Source organism: Astyanax mexicanus, chromosome 1 (assembly GCF_023375975.1).
Source record: "Astyanax mexicanus isolate ESR-SI-001 chromosome 1, AstMex3_surface, whole genome shotgun sequence".
Lineage (NCBI taxonomy): Eukaryota > Metazoa > Chordata > Actinopteri > Characiformes > Acestrorhamphidae > Astyanax > Astyanax mexicanus.
This window is the reverse complement of record NC_064408.1, coordinates 9,412,634-9,429,111: the sequence shown is the minus strand read 5'-3', so window position 1 is coordinate 9,429,111 and position 16,478 is coordinate 9,412,634. Positions and strand designations below refer to the sequence as shown.

The following is a 16,478-nucleotide window of genomic DNA, read 5'->3' as shown; positions in this document are numbered from 1 at the left end:
GCATAAGTTCTGACCCCCCTCTCACTATGTACAGTTTATTTAAAACTGTTTTTTATTTAAAATGATTAAAGCTATGAATATGTAATTATCAGGATGCAGATTCCAAGAATAATATAATTACAGTATTACAATGTTCAAATGGGTGCACAATATTTAACATAGCTGAAAACACAATAACTTGTCAATTGTCAATTTATTTTTTTTGATGCTTAATACAAAACTTTTTCAATACACCTGCCAGTGGCATAATATCTCATAATATATATTTAATTAAATCTTCTATGCACATACTGAATTATTAGTATCATGCTACGTTGGATCACTTATTTATGTTGAAATCTAAAACACCCATAATTGTGATGCATTTGCAAGTATTTTTACTAGATTCTAGCATATATATATATACAGCTCTGAAAAAATAAGAGACCACTTAAAAAGGATTAGTGTCTTTGATGTTATCAAATTGAAAACCTCTGTAATATAATCAAGAGGAACAAGCTGAACTGCTTGCATTTCTGCACCAAAAGCAGTGTGTGGAGGAGAAAATGCCAAGATGCATACAAAAATGTGATTAAAAAACAGTGTTATTCCACCAAATATTGATTTCTTAACTCTTAAAACTTTATTATTATGAACTTGTTTTCTTTGCATTAATTGAGGTCTGAAAGCTCTGAATCTTTTTTGGTAATTTGACCATTTCTCATTTTCTGCAAATAAATGCTCTAAATGACAATATTTTTACTTGGAATTTGGGAGAAATGTTGTCTGTAGTTTATAGAATAAAACAACAATGTTCATTTTACTCAAACATATACCTATAAATACCTAACGTACAAAGTTCAGAAATAAAGAATTATATAGTCAGCAACAACACTTATAAAATATATTTAAACAGCTCTCCACTCATTAACAAGAGCAGAAACAGTGCTTTATAACACTAGGCTTTATTTTCAGGTGGTCTGAGTCTGTAGGAATATTGGAGAGCAGTGTTGGATCGCTGCCATCTCTAATACATGTGTAACTTTCTTTCATTTGCCTCCTGCGTTTAATCAGCGCTGATCTGATTCATGTGATAAAAGCCGGGCACAGGTGTCTCCATTGAACATGTTCCAGGTGGAGATCCTGACAGATCTCCCTCTTCCTTATTTGCACATCTTAGTCACACACCATTGAGCAGTGAAGCAGGAGCGTGAGGGCGGGGGGTTTGGAGGGGTGGAGGAGGAGTAGGAAGCTCTGGTGGACGCTGGCTGGAACGATGACAGGGCAGCACGGGTGCGCATCACTACGCCAGTCAGCCAGAACTCGGCTAATGAACCTGGACTCAACATTCCTCTGTGTCCCTGTTAGAGACGGATGAAGACTAGAGGCATTCATCATCCCGTGTACGGATCATTACCCTCACTGACGCTGCCGAGACCAGCACTTCCTCTACCCACCTCACTCCACCCTCTCACACTGCCCTGACTGGAGATAGGGCTGGGCGATATTGTAAAAAAAAAAAAAAAAAATTATATATTCTTCAAATATCGATAATTAAGATAATTTAATAGACATTTAATTTCAATTATTTATTTAATGTAGTTTTTTATATTAATAAACTGTTAAACTCTCAATATTATTCAAATATCGAATATAGATAATTGATAATTAAATATACATTTAATTTAAATTATTTACATAATGTAGTTATCTATACTAATAAACTGTTAAACTAAGATATTTAACCAATCACCAATTGAAAAAAAAGTTGTTTGTTTGGAGATATTTTAGTGTAGAAACTAGGGCTGCCACGATTAGTCGACTAGTCACGATTATGTCGACTATTAAAATAGTCGACGACTAATTTAATAGTCGATTAGTCGTTTTTTTTTTTCTTTGTTTTTCTCTCCAAACTGCTGCGACTGCCTTTCTGTCCTGGACGCACATGCGCAGTAGTGGAAACCGGGGTAGGTAGTGGACGACATCTCAGGACATTATACAGACAGGCTCTGGTTTCATGGCTACCCCACTACAGAACTCAAAAGTGTGGGATCACCAAGAAAATAAAAGTGAAACGCGTGCAATGCAATATCTGCAATGAAGAACTTGCCTTCCTAGGCAGCACAACCGCGATGCACGAGCACCTGAAAAGGAGGCATGTTGTGGCTGATTAAATGACGAAGAAGCTAAATTGCTATTTAGCTGCTAAAATTAGCGTAAACAGAGCGTTAACTTAGTACTTAACTTACTCATCTTGATAGCTTTAAAACAGAGGTCACTAATAGGCGGACCGCGATCCGGATCCAGACCCAGACGTTGTCACAAATGCCGTCCCAAACCGATAAACTACAGAGAAGGATTTCATTCTGACAGTGGCTTCTGTTTTCAGTGCTTTTCGGTGCAGTAAACTCACAGATCAGTCATGTGTGGTGTAAAATCACCAAACGCTCTCCTCTGCCAATCAGATCTGTGCAGACCGCTGCCCTGGCTAGTGAATTGGGACGCGGACGGGGAAAAACGCCTTTATAAAGAGATAGGGAGCCCAAGAACTGGCAGAAAAACAAGATCGGGCAGAAACTAAAGACACACTGAGTGCGACAGAGAGACGGTAATGTACACAATATCTGGACAGAGAGGCATTTTTTATTAATATACTTTTTTTTCATAATAGTTCAAACAACCTCACAGTTGAGATGTTTCATAAATGCCAGTGCCTTATCCTTATTTTACACAGTTGTTTACACTTTATGCTAAACAGTAAAATAATTGTCTGTTACAACAAGCTGCATATTTCATTAAAGGTTTAATGAACTATGATTTTAATTGTTTTTATTTTTAGTTAGCATATAGCTGAAATCTAATGATGGTTGTATAATAGCAGCTGCATTCTATTGTGATAAACTGTGTTTTATATTCAATTAACGTATGATCCGATTAGTCGACTAATCATAAAAAATAATCGGTGATTAGTCGACTATAAAAATAATCGTTTGTGGCAGCCCTAGTAGAAACGCAGATGCAGCCGAGACCAGCACTTCCTCTACCCACCTCACTCCACCTCTCACACTGCCCTGACTGGAGATAGAGCTGGGCGATATTGAAAAAAAAAAATCTTAATATTCTTCAAATATATGAGTGAATTTTTTCGAGATTCCTATTTCGATTTTTAGTTCTAACATAACAACTTCAGTTTTTATTTTATTTGCAAACAAAGAATACACTTTAAAGTGTGGCCCAAGCTATTGATTTCTTAGCATTTAATTTTAAATATCAATGTTATTTACTAGTACTAACTTGCCTAATATTTAGTTATTTATTAACTATTTATATTAACAAACTATTAAACTAAGCCATTTAAACTGATCACCAATTTACCAAAAGTTGTTTGTTTGGAGATATTTTAGTGTTGAAACACATAAAAAAATAAAAATAATAATAAATAAATAAATATATATATATATATATATATATATATATATATATATATATATATATATATATATATACACATCTCGATATTCTTTAAATATATAAGTGTTTTTTTTTTACTAAAAGCAAGCGGCTGGTGGAGCAGTGGAGACTTCAGAAGGGGAAACTACTCAAAGCTCAGTAGCTCATTCACTCATAGTAAAACCAAAGAAACGAAGGAGTGAAGATTCTGACTGAGCTCTCTCTCTCTCTCTCTGACTGAACATAACCTGAAATTGGATTCATCCTGTCTGAAAGGAGACCGCATCACACCCACCCAGTTTAAAATGATTCTTTTTTTGCATGCTTGGTGCAACTACCCATTTTTAACAGAGAGGGCCCTAAATCCCCCAAATCCCAAAACTTACGAACATCAACTTTAAATATACAGGAACTAAAATCTCGTGTATCGGCTCATCATAAAAAGAAAGCATTGGATGTAGGTCAGTTTATCCTTCAAATCATACTGGCTGAGGTTAGTGTGGTCCAAGAAAAGCCTGATCCAAGATCAGCACCATTTTGGAGCACTGCTGGGATTTTTGGATGGACCAGTCTGGCCTTCTTTGACAAGTTAATCATTCTCTCAAATTGGCTTTGAGATCCAGCACACCACAAAGTCTGTTTGGGAAGTCCAGTATTTTCCGAGGGAGATGAAAGCTCAGTCTCGAGAACTTTCAGAGGGATAGATGTCCGCCTCAACCGTGGGCTGAGATTTCCACTGAAGGGTAAGGTCTGCGAGTCAACGTCAGCTTTCATCAAGTGCTCGTTTTCATGTAAGTGATAATTTTCTGCGAGTATATCATTTCACAGTGGACTCTAATTATGACACAAAGCCACTTACACTGAAATTACACTGTCGTTACCGTATGATCAGCGGGTGATTAATGTATTATGATAACTCATTCCAATCCTTATGATGAATTGTCTCCATTAAAAGACATAAACTCTGCACTGTTGCGAAACCAGTACTGAAAGTGAGCAGAAAGTCTGGATTAGTCCTGCAAGAACAAATCTGCTGGCCTGAGTTTCAGGGACTGCCTTCATTAAAATTATGGAAATTGAAATTAATGGACTGTTTTAATGGCTTTAGTCATACAGACATGGCAAACAGCTGTGAATATGCAACTATGCCTTATATCAACTGTATTATTACAGTTCAACCACGTATTCTGTGGTTCTTCTAACCAACTGCAAAGTCTTAACCAAACACAGTTCCAAATATGTCTTCTGCGGTTCTTCTAATCAAATCACCAATCATTGTGATTGGTTCTTCTAACCCAGGGGTGTCCAAACTACGGCCCACGGGCCATTTGCGGCCCGTTTCCTTTTTGGAGCGGCCCGCGAGGTATTTTAGAAATAGAATAAAAGTTGAGTTTTTATAATGTGAGATTCAAAGTTTGAACGCTAGGTGTCAGAAACGGACCAAAGAGTCTAAAAGCGGAAAGAGTGAAGTTGTAGCGCAGAAAAAACGGGCCAAAGAGTCTAAACGCGGAGAAGGTGCGCAGTTTTCTAAAAGTTCTAAGAGTCTAAAAGTTGCCGTAATTAAGGAGTTTAATATTAAGAGACATCATGAAATTAAACATCAATTTGAAAAATCTTAGTTTACACAACACTGTCAAAGATAGATAAATATAGTACGTCAAGTAAAATGGTGTGTAAATGAAAGTAATCAGGAAAATGTATTATTTAAAGTGGTATATTTCATTATTTGTTTTATTATAGAGTCTGTGGCCCGTGACTTCAAATATATTTCTCCTTTTGGCCCCCAACAAAAAAAGGTTTGGACACCCCTGTTCTAACCAATCACAGTTCAAAATATGTGTTCTGAGGTTCTTTTAACCAAACTAAGACATTTACACCAATTACAATTCCAGACTGCAGAATATTATCCGATCACAGTTCCAGACTGCCAAATCCTAACCAATTACAGATTTGACAGCAAAATCGTAACCAATCACAGATCCGACTGCAAAGTCTTAACCAATCACAGTTCCATATATGTGTTCTGTGGTTCTTTTAACCAAATAAGACATCTAAACCAATCACAGTTCCAGACAGTAGACTCTTAACCAATCACAGTTTCAGACAGTAGAATCTTAAAAGAAAACCTGCAAAAGAAAACCTGAAAAAGTAAAGTTTAAGATTTGGTATTTGGCTTTCATCCATATGTTCCCTTTTATTCTGTTTCAACTTTGGCCAAAATCTTCACTTTGGTGCATCCCTAATGTTTTCCAGATGAGCATTCTGTGGTTGTTTTAACCAACTGCAGCATCTTAACCAACAACCACAGTTCCTAACTAATGCACAGTTATAATAATTGCATTCATAACCTATTGCAAACCACATCTCAATGCATAGCAACATTACAACACAAGATGCAGCTCTGGAAAAAAAATAAGAGACCACTTCAATTTGTGAATCAGTTTATCTGATTTTGCTATTTATAGGTTTATGTTTGAGTAAAATGAACATTGTTGTGTTATTCTATAAACTACAGACAACATTTCTCCCAAATTCCAAATAAAAATATCGTCATTTAGAGCATTTATTTGCAGAAAATGAGAAACGGCTGAAAGAACAAAAAAGATGCAGAGCTTTTAGACCTCAAATAATGCAAAGAAAATAAGTTCATATTCAGTTTTAAGTTTTAAGAGTTCAGAAATCAATTTGGATTAATAACCCACACTTTTCATGCATCTTAGCATGTTCTCCTCCACCAGTCTTACACACTGCTTTTGGATAACTTTATGCTGCTTTACTCCTGGTGCAAAAATTCAAGCAGTTCAGTTTGGTTTGATGGCTTGTGATCATCCATCTTCCTCTTGATTATATTCCAGAGGTTTACAATTTGGTAAAATCAATTTGGTGGTCTCTTATTTTTTCCAGAGCTGTATCAGCAAGCTTAAAGTTTTCATACTATGCAACATCAATATGTAGCAAGTTTTGCGAAGTATTTGCAAATTAGTCATCATATAAGATCAATCTGATGATCATACCATATCATAAGAGCATCAGTTGTAAGGGCCCAGAACAGCATGCTGACTCTGAAAGGCCTGGTGTGTACGGGCTCTGGTGTCTGGCTCTGTATTTAGCTGCTGTGCCTCCTGAGTGTTAGCTAAAATTGCCATGAGTAATCCCCTTAGTTCCGTCGCAGTATTAGCACAAATTCCAGCAGCCGCTACATGATTTCAGAGTGGCTCTGTGTGCTTTGAAGGACACTCATAATTGCGGCGGCCTAATAGGCCCGCTCTCGCCTCCTGCTCCAACAAGGGGGTTTTCAGTCCGATTCAGACGAAAACCATTACTCTCAAATTTATCTTAATAACAGAAGACACACCAAAAGCAGACTATTTGTTCAGCTGATAGAAACCTACACCCGCTGTGCTGCTACACCGCTATGCTACTGCGGCCCAAGCCCAGCAAATCCTGGCCACTCATCTCATACTTTAAAGCCTTAACTGCAGCGTTTTCCTGCACAATTTCTCGCCTATGATGCAGATGCAGCACTTTAAGCCATAAATGTCTTTTACACAGGTTTCTGTTTGCTCTGTGGAAAAGACCCCTAGTTCTGTGACAGTATCACCAGTGTTTTACAGCTATGCTGGACTAGGGGTGGGCGATATGGCCCTAAAACAATATCACGATATTTCATGGTATTTTCGCGATAACTTTGCGATATGATGAAATGAATGCACTACTGCACCAAAATAATATATATATATATATATATATATATATATATATATATATATATATATATATATATATATATATTTTTTTTTTTTTTTTTTTTTGCATACGATATTTTTACAAATACAAGAAATTTATTCAGATTTATAACAGATGTCAATGGTCCAGAATGTCATGGTACTAATAATAATGCACTCCAAATATCTCCATACATCCAGGATTAAAGTAAAATAAATTATACTGGACAGATATAATCTGTCTCTCGTAGATATATAATGGGAAATGAGAACAGTGTATTTTTCTTTTCTTTTGCTAAAACAGCAAAAAAGTAGAACCCTGATGTGATAATTAGAGGTACGTAATATGACACAATATTTCAGGTTATAATATCGTTAGGATACGATATGGCACACCCCTATGCTGGACTGAATCTGCTAAACACAGAAGCTCAGAAGTTCTTGACTGTCCGGTATTTTCTGCCACAGCCAAAGCTTGACCAGGACAGAAGCCCAGCAATTTGTGAGGATAAAGTTAAATGTGCAGTAATCAGGCGATTCAGTAAACCACTGGATTCCTGTGTAAACCCCTTTGGCTCTTTTCTTACTAGATCTGGGGATCTTTAAGGATAGAATTAATCCTAGGAATATTACTATTGGTACAAAAGTTTCTTGAAATTCTTTATGGGTATGCGCTTCTCTACAAAACAATGCTTATTTCACTCTACGAAACTTCAAGAACACACCCAAGTTTCCGAAAATGCACCTTGGCAGAGAAAATGCTCTAAATTTCACAACTTGTGGGCTACAGACCACCAATAGATTGTGAAGCACACTCTGGTGGTCCGAAGGCTCATACATTTTTACAGTTTTTGCCTTTATCTGTCCACATACTCAACATATTACAAGACAATTTTCTACGATATATGACTGCATCTGTGTTACTGAAGAGGATAAAATACTCATAAATATGCAAATACCAGAAATGATGGATTTTTTGGATGTCAGATTCACAGAATTTAAGGTTTTCCCTATATATTTGATTAGCCCCACCATTGTGGAGTAGAATGAAGCAGTAACTTTAAAACGTTTAATTGGGGGGGGGAGTCTTAGGCAGTTTAGAGGGCATATGTTTCAATAAAACTACTGCTGTTTTAATACAATATGATATAATCGAAACAATATATGATATGTGATATACATCACAACATCAATAAGAAGCTTTTGGGAAACCAACCCCATTTCATCTGTCCAAGAAAGAAGAAAACTTAAAAACACCTACCTGGGAGAAGTTGAGTCCGTTGAGTGGATGGCACTGCTCCTCCACCTTCTCCACAGCTCCTGTCTTCTTCCTCATCCTCTCTGCCTCCTGGGCCAGGTACAAGTCCAGCACAGGTACGCCCCGAGTCTTAATGTCTGCCTCGGTCAGCGAGTTCACCATCAGCATGACCCACACGGGTCTTTTGCGCTCCCAGTTCCCAGCGATGGCGTTAAACAGGTAGTCGGCGTACAGGCCCTTCCCCCTCTGATCAGGAGTCATCCAGGAGGGCATCATGAGCTTGACGTACTCCAGGTGTCTCTTGAGGCGACGGTAGATGTCCCTGGGCAAAACGTCCTGCAGGTTTTCTCCCTGTGGGAGGAGCTGGCAGCTGGTGAGAGCTGAAATGGTGTAAGGGTCTGTGAGGTCCAGCTCAAAGTATACAATGTTGCTCTCCTGGAAGGCCTTCTTGGAGTTTTCTGGAATGTAGTCCCACACCCTGGTGTAAGGAACGTGAATGGTGCCGTAGAAGTACGAGGGTGGGTCTCGTTTTATCGTCCACAGGAAGGAGTTCAGCTCACTTTGCTGTGAAATAAATGAGAGTTTTAGTTAGTGCTGGCAACAGTGATCAAATTCAAGTTGCAATATGCAGGCAAGGCATATCACGAGACAGGATTAATTCTTTTCAATTTATTGTGATATACTGCGACACTGTAATAACAAAAAAAGTATTTAAAGTAGGTGTTAGAGCCATAAATAAGATTTCATATTTGTTTTATTTGTTCATAAGTATTTTGTAATATTTGTGTTATTTCATGCAAGTAATCTTAATGTCAGTTCAATTGAACAGTAGGGCTGCAGTGATTAGTCGATATAATCGACAATGTGGATTATTTATATTTGTCGACTACAAATATCATTGTCGACTAATTGGTAATTTGTAATAGTACCACATTACACAAAGTTTTGGAGACATTTAAATTTAAATCTCATGTTCAGCTGTTTCTATTGGTTTTAGAGATGGAGGAAAGATGGTAAAGATTGATAAAGATGCAGAAAAAAATGTTGACGAATCGACTAATCGAGAAAATAATCATCAGATGAGATAATCATTAGTTTTAGCCCTATTGAACAGAAATTTAACATGGGACTCTTATTTTGATAGTGTGCAAAAAAGATGATCTTGATCTTGTAGAGCACTAGCTGAGTGAGTAAAGGTTTTGAGAGCACTTATATAAAGACTTATTTTTGTTGAACTCATGGTTTCACGCGTCCATTACTTTTATGAGTGCTCTTAAATCCTGAAGGACACAAATACTGGATCTGCTGCCATAACAGTAGGCATTTAGAGTATTTAGTATTAAGAACAGACATCTCTGACTACATATCACCTCTGACACCAATCTTTGCATATAAACTAATAATTAAAAATCAATACTGTTTTGGAAAATGGAACAAAATATCACAGTGCAATACAATTTTAATATTTTCTTACACCATGATTTCTTCTCATAAATGACACCAAACAGCAATAGCAGGACTTGGAAGGACTAAGGAGTCCAGCTTGATATAAGTAAAGCTGTTTTAACTCTTCAGCCTGGTACTATTCATATGGCCAGATGGAGCAGCTGAAGATTTACTTAAATTAAGTAAAATCAGCATCCTGTCCATTACTGCAGATTAGAGCCCTCACCGGTCAAGATTAAACACTCCATGTCCCTGTGATGTTTTGTGAAACATGCAGGCTGTTGATGTAGCGACTTTTATTGTATTATTTATATGGTGCCCACATATTAAACCGAAAGAGTTAAAAGTTTGTCTCCTCTGAAAGCAATCAAACACAATGAGGCTAATGCAATTTCATTTAATGTGAAGCACTTAAGTGAAATGGGTTTATTAGGATGTCGGTGTTCTCACTGCTCCAGTGTGTATTGCTGCTTTAATGACATATTAGCGGCCCATTACGCCAGTTATCAGCTTTTGAATAAACACCCACTAAAGTGTTATTTCCTATTGGCCTCTTTTAGTGCTTTTAGGTTGAGCTTTGCATTGAAATAACAATTTTATTCATCAGGTTTATTTGTAATAGAACCACTTAAACTTTTGCAATTCACTTTGAGACTTGAGAGAGACTTGTTTGTATGTGTAACGAATTACTTATTACTTAATTATTATGCTATTTATGGCATGTTAGTGAACAAAACTGCATACAGTTCATCTTGAAATATGGTTAAAATAATGTATTGATTCATTGATAATGATACAATTGCATTAAATGCCAAAAAAGGGTTCTTTTGCTGACATTTGTCCAGCAAAACATCAAAACTAACAGAACAAAGTATATTGCAAGTTATTTATTGATGCATCTGTGTTTTTTAGACTAATGCATTTATATGCTCTACACTTGAAAGTAAAGGTGCTTCAAAAGATTCTTAGAGATTCTATGAGGTTGTTTGATGTTCTTTTTGGACCCAACAACGGTTAATCAGTGGCATCCATCAAACAACCATTTGAAGCACCTTTATGTGTACTAGTGTGCTTTGTTGAATTAATTGTTTGATACCAGATATGAAAACATGTCAAATGTGAGGGATCTGTGAATGTACAGCTCTGGAAAAAAGAGTTTCTTTGATTTTCCCTAATTGAAAACCTCTGGAACAAAATCAAGAGGAAGATGGATGATCACCACCATCAAACCAAACTGAACTACTTGAATTCAGGTTTGGCGTAAAGTTATCCAAAAGCAGTGTGTAAGACTGGTGGAGGAGAACATGCCCACATACATGAAAACTGTGATTAAAAAACAGGGTTATTCCACCAAATATTGATTTTTAAACTCTTCAAACTTTAGGAATATGAACTTGTTTTCTTTGCATTATTTTGATATTCCTGCGTCTTTTTTGTTATTTCAGACATTTCTCATTTTCTGCAAATAAATGCTCTAAATTACAATATTTTTATTTGGAACTTGGGAGAAATGTCTTCCGTAGTTTATAGAATAAAAACAATGTTCATTTTACTCAAACATAAACCTATAATAGCAAAATCAGAGAAACTAATTCAGAAACTGAAGTGGTCTCTTATTTTTTTGTAGAGCTGTATATTACATCACTTTTAATTTTTTTTTACATAATTTCACTTGACAATAATTGTCTTAGATCGTGACAGGGCTTCTGCAGAGCCTGAACATTCCTTAAAGTCACTTCTTTTAAAGCTTTTTTAAGTCACATGGTCTTCAGTGAAAACTCAAAATCGCTCAAAACTATAGTACCATGATATAATATCACTTTTACAGCTTTTAACATAAAGCACTTTTCATTCATTAAAAGGTCACTTGTTGAAACTAAAGCATGTATGAATCCCTTATGTAATCCAAAACTTGATATTTGCTTAACTTAATATTTCTATTTACTTTTAAAGTTATACAAAGTCATGAGTTCTTTAATGAAAACTTAAATCTGCTTAAAAAAACAACTATACTACACTGTAGTTCATTTTCAGGGTAATTTACTCTTCTGTTGAGGCCACAGACGGACTTTTTAAGAAGACTGATGGTAGTTAAACAGTGCTGCTTCCACTTTTTCCACATCTAGTGTTTAAGCTCAGTAAGAAAGTGAGATTCTCCAGGGGTTTACCTTCCTGTTGAGGTCGCAGCTGGCCGGCTCCCTCAGGCTCCGCTGGCTGGCCTCCACCACCAGGGCGAGGCAGGCTTGGAGTATCGCTCCCCAGGCCAGCAGCAGCATCTCTCCGCGTGTATCTTCAGTCTGCGTGGTTCTGATTTCTGCTGCTTTCACTCATGATTCATCTCCAAACTCCACTTCTTTTAACAGCACGTCCAGCAGGTGGGGGTTCGCCATACTGGGAGGGAGGGCATGAACGTGGTGACGTTATAGGGTTAACGTACCTGTTAAGTTAACGTTATTACCTTAACGTTACTACCTGTCCAAGAATCTCCAAGGACTGAGGAATTCCACGTTTTGGACGGAGTTAAAAAAGTTAAAGTAAGCATGTAAAAATGTGTTTATACCAATATTAACGTGTTTTTGTGGGTAAGAAATTAGAAATTTGCTAGTTAGTCAAGTTACACTGCTAACGCTAACCAAGTTAACCTAACCTTGTTAGCTATATTGTAACTGTGCGCTAACTAGTAACAATGTAACCGTAAAAACGTAGCCATAACATGGCTTAAACCGAGCACACGCACATCCTTTACACCTTTACACGCTAGATTTAGTCGTGAGTTCACTTAAATTCAAAATTCGAACCGTAAAGTGAGTTTAAAAGTCCAAACCGTCACTTAAATTCAAAATTCCCACAGTAACGCGAGTTAAAAAGTCCAAACCGTCACTTAAATTCAAAATTCCCACCGTAACGTGAGTTTAAAAGTCCAAAATTCAAAATTAAAACCGAAAAGCAAGTTTAAAAAGTCCAAACCGTCACTTAAATTCAAAATTCCCACCGTAACGCAAGTTTAAAAGTCCAAACCGTCACTTAAATCCAAAATTCAAACCGTAACGCTCGCCTCAACGAACTTTAACCGACTCCAGCCTGTTACTTGTTACTGTCAGTGTAACAGGACGTCTTCTGAACCCAGTTAAGCCACTTTCCCGTCTCTAATCCGAGCAGGAGCGGCTCTGAAAGCGCACTGAAGCCGAGTGAGTGAGCATCTCTGACAGAGCTGCACTTTTTACCCCCTCATGCCCCCCAAACTACCCCACTCCCACCCCCATGCCTCCTCCACGCGCTCCCATACTGCGCCCGCAATCATCTGATTGAAGCGCGCATTCTGGAGGAGGAGCGTGAGGGTCCGCGTGCTCTCTCTCTCTCTCCAGCAAAACACACACTTTTCTTTTCCTGCACTTTTCTCCGTTTAAAGGGGAATTCACACGTTTTCACAACGTGCATGCATTTCATTAAACTAGCGAGATGTAAACAATGCCAAAGCCAGAGTGAATGGGGTTAGATGTAGCTTTTACACGTGCACGGAGAGAAAGTGTAAAAAAACAAAACAATGGTGAACATGTACAAACTCATGTAGCCTACTTGAGTTATACAGATATCCAGGGTGAAAAAGTAAATGTAGTAAAAGTCCTACATGGGCCAATTCACAGAATGGGTGCCATTTGCTTGATGTAACTCTTTTTAAAACAAGTAGTAGTAGTAGTAGACTTCAACTTTTTTTTTTCAACTCTGAATCCAATAACACATACATTTAACTATCTAAAACATGTACTGGTTAGTCTCAGGCAGCTTTACTTAAGTTTTACAAGGTTTCTAAAATGAATATGGTTACATTTTTCTCAGTCCTGTTAACAAAAACTATGTAAGTCCACTAATTTCTTTGATTTTCTCTCAAGAAAGTCTTTATTTTAAAGAAAAGGTTCTCTGCATATTTAAATAATTGATACTGATGACAAAATTATCACCATATATGCATGCACGTTGTGTTTTTCTAAGAGATGCAAAGCTTTTTTATATTTTAAAAGAGAACCCAAACCTGAAATTGATCAAATGTATTATCATGCAATTTGTTAAACAAATGAATAACTGATAAACTAAAAAAAGTGAAAAAAGGTATTTACCTTTACTTTTTCTAAAAAAATATATTATCAAGTAACATGAATGAATACTGGGTAACAGGAATGAACACTTGGTAACAAGAATGAACATTCAGTAACAGATATGCTGTGTGTGTGTGCATGTGTGTGTTTTGAAACCAAACTTCTTTGGCTTTTACTTCAGTAATTTTATCTGAAAAACCTAAAAAGATGAATAGTATTACATTAACTAAAATGTACACTAATAAAAATATGTTGTAGATGTGACTTTGAGAATGTTGCAGATTTTTGTGTAGTAATGTGGTAATGTGGTAATGTGTTATGGTAACAGGACTGAGTGACTAAACTAAACTAAAATTTTAATTTTAAGAAAAATATTTTTAAAGCATATATTGGATTTAAAAGCATATATTGGAGTCACACAACAATGCAAAAAATACATCTCTGGAGGATTTTAATAATTATATTTGTACATCATGGTAAAGTTTATAGTTAGAGAGTGGGGGCAGGTAACAAATGCTATTTCTTCAGTGTTTTAAGCAGTTTTTATTAACATTTTTAATAGTTTTTCTTACTTTTGCAATTAGGTCAACGTACAAGACACTATATTTAATAATAAAATGTATTTTAAAGTTATTTTGTGTGCACATTTATACATGTAATTTGCTGGGGGTGCAAATGGCACAGATTCAGCGGAATATGCAACATTTAGATCTGCACTTGAGTAAAAGTACAAAAGAAACTGTCTGTATTGAATGTAAAAGTACCATGATGTGACATGTGGCATCTGAGTTGCTTAACAATCTCAAATAATTTGATGGATATATTTTGGTGTAACTCTTAGTTCAGTAATCTTTTAAAACAATCTCATTAATTAGTCAGAGATTGATGTCTATTAACAAAACGCTGAAGACAAGCCATTTCCACTGGGTAGAACCAAGTGGCTATACATACCATACATACCATACTTCACAGCTTAGTTAAATAACAGCTTATTTACAAGTTTAGGTTAATAAAATATTGATTTAATCACAGGTTCACTATGTATTTTTCATATACTCCATAATTTATACATGCATAGACACCCCTTTATTTAACGCTGTTGTACTGAGCAGTCATATACTTGCCCTGGGCACTGGGAAACTGGGAAGCTGGAGAGCTGGGTGTCCAACAGGTCAAAACAAGTCCAGACTAAAGTGCCCTCTGCTCCCTGATTGGTTTGTTGGTTTGTGGTTCTTTTGTTTTGACATGATACATTTTCACAAATACATGAACCAAAGGAAGGACATATTTAGTATAATGTTATGGAGTAAAAATTAAGATAAAAATAATTTAGAAACATGTCAATTAGATTCAATTAGAGTCTGTTTACACCCACTTAATGGTCTGATAACTGAAGAACCAACAGACTTTGTCAGTAATCCGATCAGCACGTTTACTTGCACTTGGGTAATCAGATAACTTTGGATTTCATACTTCAAAGGTTCTGTAAATATGTAGGTTACATACTTCAAAAATACTGTAATATACAACTGTAAAATAAATCCAATAAAAAAATAACAAATGTATTTTTTTTTTTTTTCAAATTAAAAGTTAATCATTTGGTCAAATGGGATAATAAATTGGCAAAACACTGGAAAATACATATTTTGTTATATAAAAAGTATAAATTATTAGTAATTACAAGAAACAAAAACTAATGGAAACTAATCATGGACACATTCCGGGCGGGTTGCGAACAGCTTGTAAAAAATAAATACATTATTTTTTTAAATTAATGATTAATGCTCATCTGATTTGTACTCATCTATTATATTGGAGGAAACAGACAGAAATATGCAGAGAAGTAAAACATCAAATTGTGTTGCCTTATTTATTTTGTGCACTTTTTGAAGGCTTTAAAAAAAAATTAAATCTGTTTGGTTTGTATTCTGTAACACTTTACAATAAGGGTACATTAATTAACAGTACTTACAACAGAACATCTCAAAAAAGTATTAATTGACATTAGTTAAGACATTATTAAAATTACAAAATCATTTAGCTAATGTCTTAATTTATTATAATGTATAACATATGAAGCATTCAAATTTAACAATGTTTAATACTGTCTTAACTAGTACCAAATTTGTAATTAATTGAGCCATTACTTTACTAATTATCAGTGTTTTTTACTGTCATTAGTACTGGTTTAAGTAATTTGTGACCATAATTGTTAAGTGTTACCTTATATTCTATAAGTCTATAAGTGGGTGACGACTTAATGACCATGAGATCATGAGAGACTTAATGACAATGTGGATCCCGGGCTGAGACCAGATGAAAGCCCATGTTATAGAGGGTTATAGAAGAGTAGCAAGACCAATAATAAGCTGGACATACATATATAGTTTCTCTGATTTTGCTATTTATATGTAAATGTTTGAGTTAAATGAACATTGTTGTTTTATTCTATAAACTACAGACAACATTTCAAATTGCATGTATTTGCAGAAAATGAGAAATGGCTGAAATAACAAAAAAGATGCA

General features: G+C 35.9%; 1 protein-coding gene across 1 annotated transcript in view; it reads right to left on the bottom strand.

Moving 5' to 3' along the window:
* The window catches only part of trabd2a (TraB domain containing 2A), a 121,564-nt gene extending 108,933 nt beyond the window's left edge, over window positions 1–12,631 (bottom strand). The window contains exons 1-2 of the mRNA XM_022668810.2: window positions 12,027–12,631; window positions 8,416–8,976 (exon numbers count right to left, since the gene is read on the bottom strand). Coding sequence (XP_022524531.2) covers window positions 8,416–8,976; window positions 12,027–12,134 — 669 coding nt within the window. The 5' untranslated portion in view covers window positions 12,135–12,631. The remainder of the gene's footprint in view (window positions 1–8,415; window positions 8,977–12,026) is intronic.
* Between the last annotated feature and the right edge of the window lie 3,847 nt (window positions 12,632–16,478).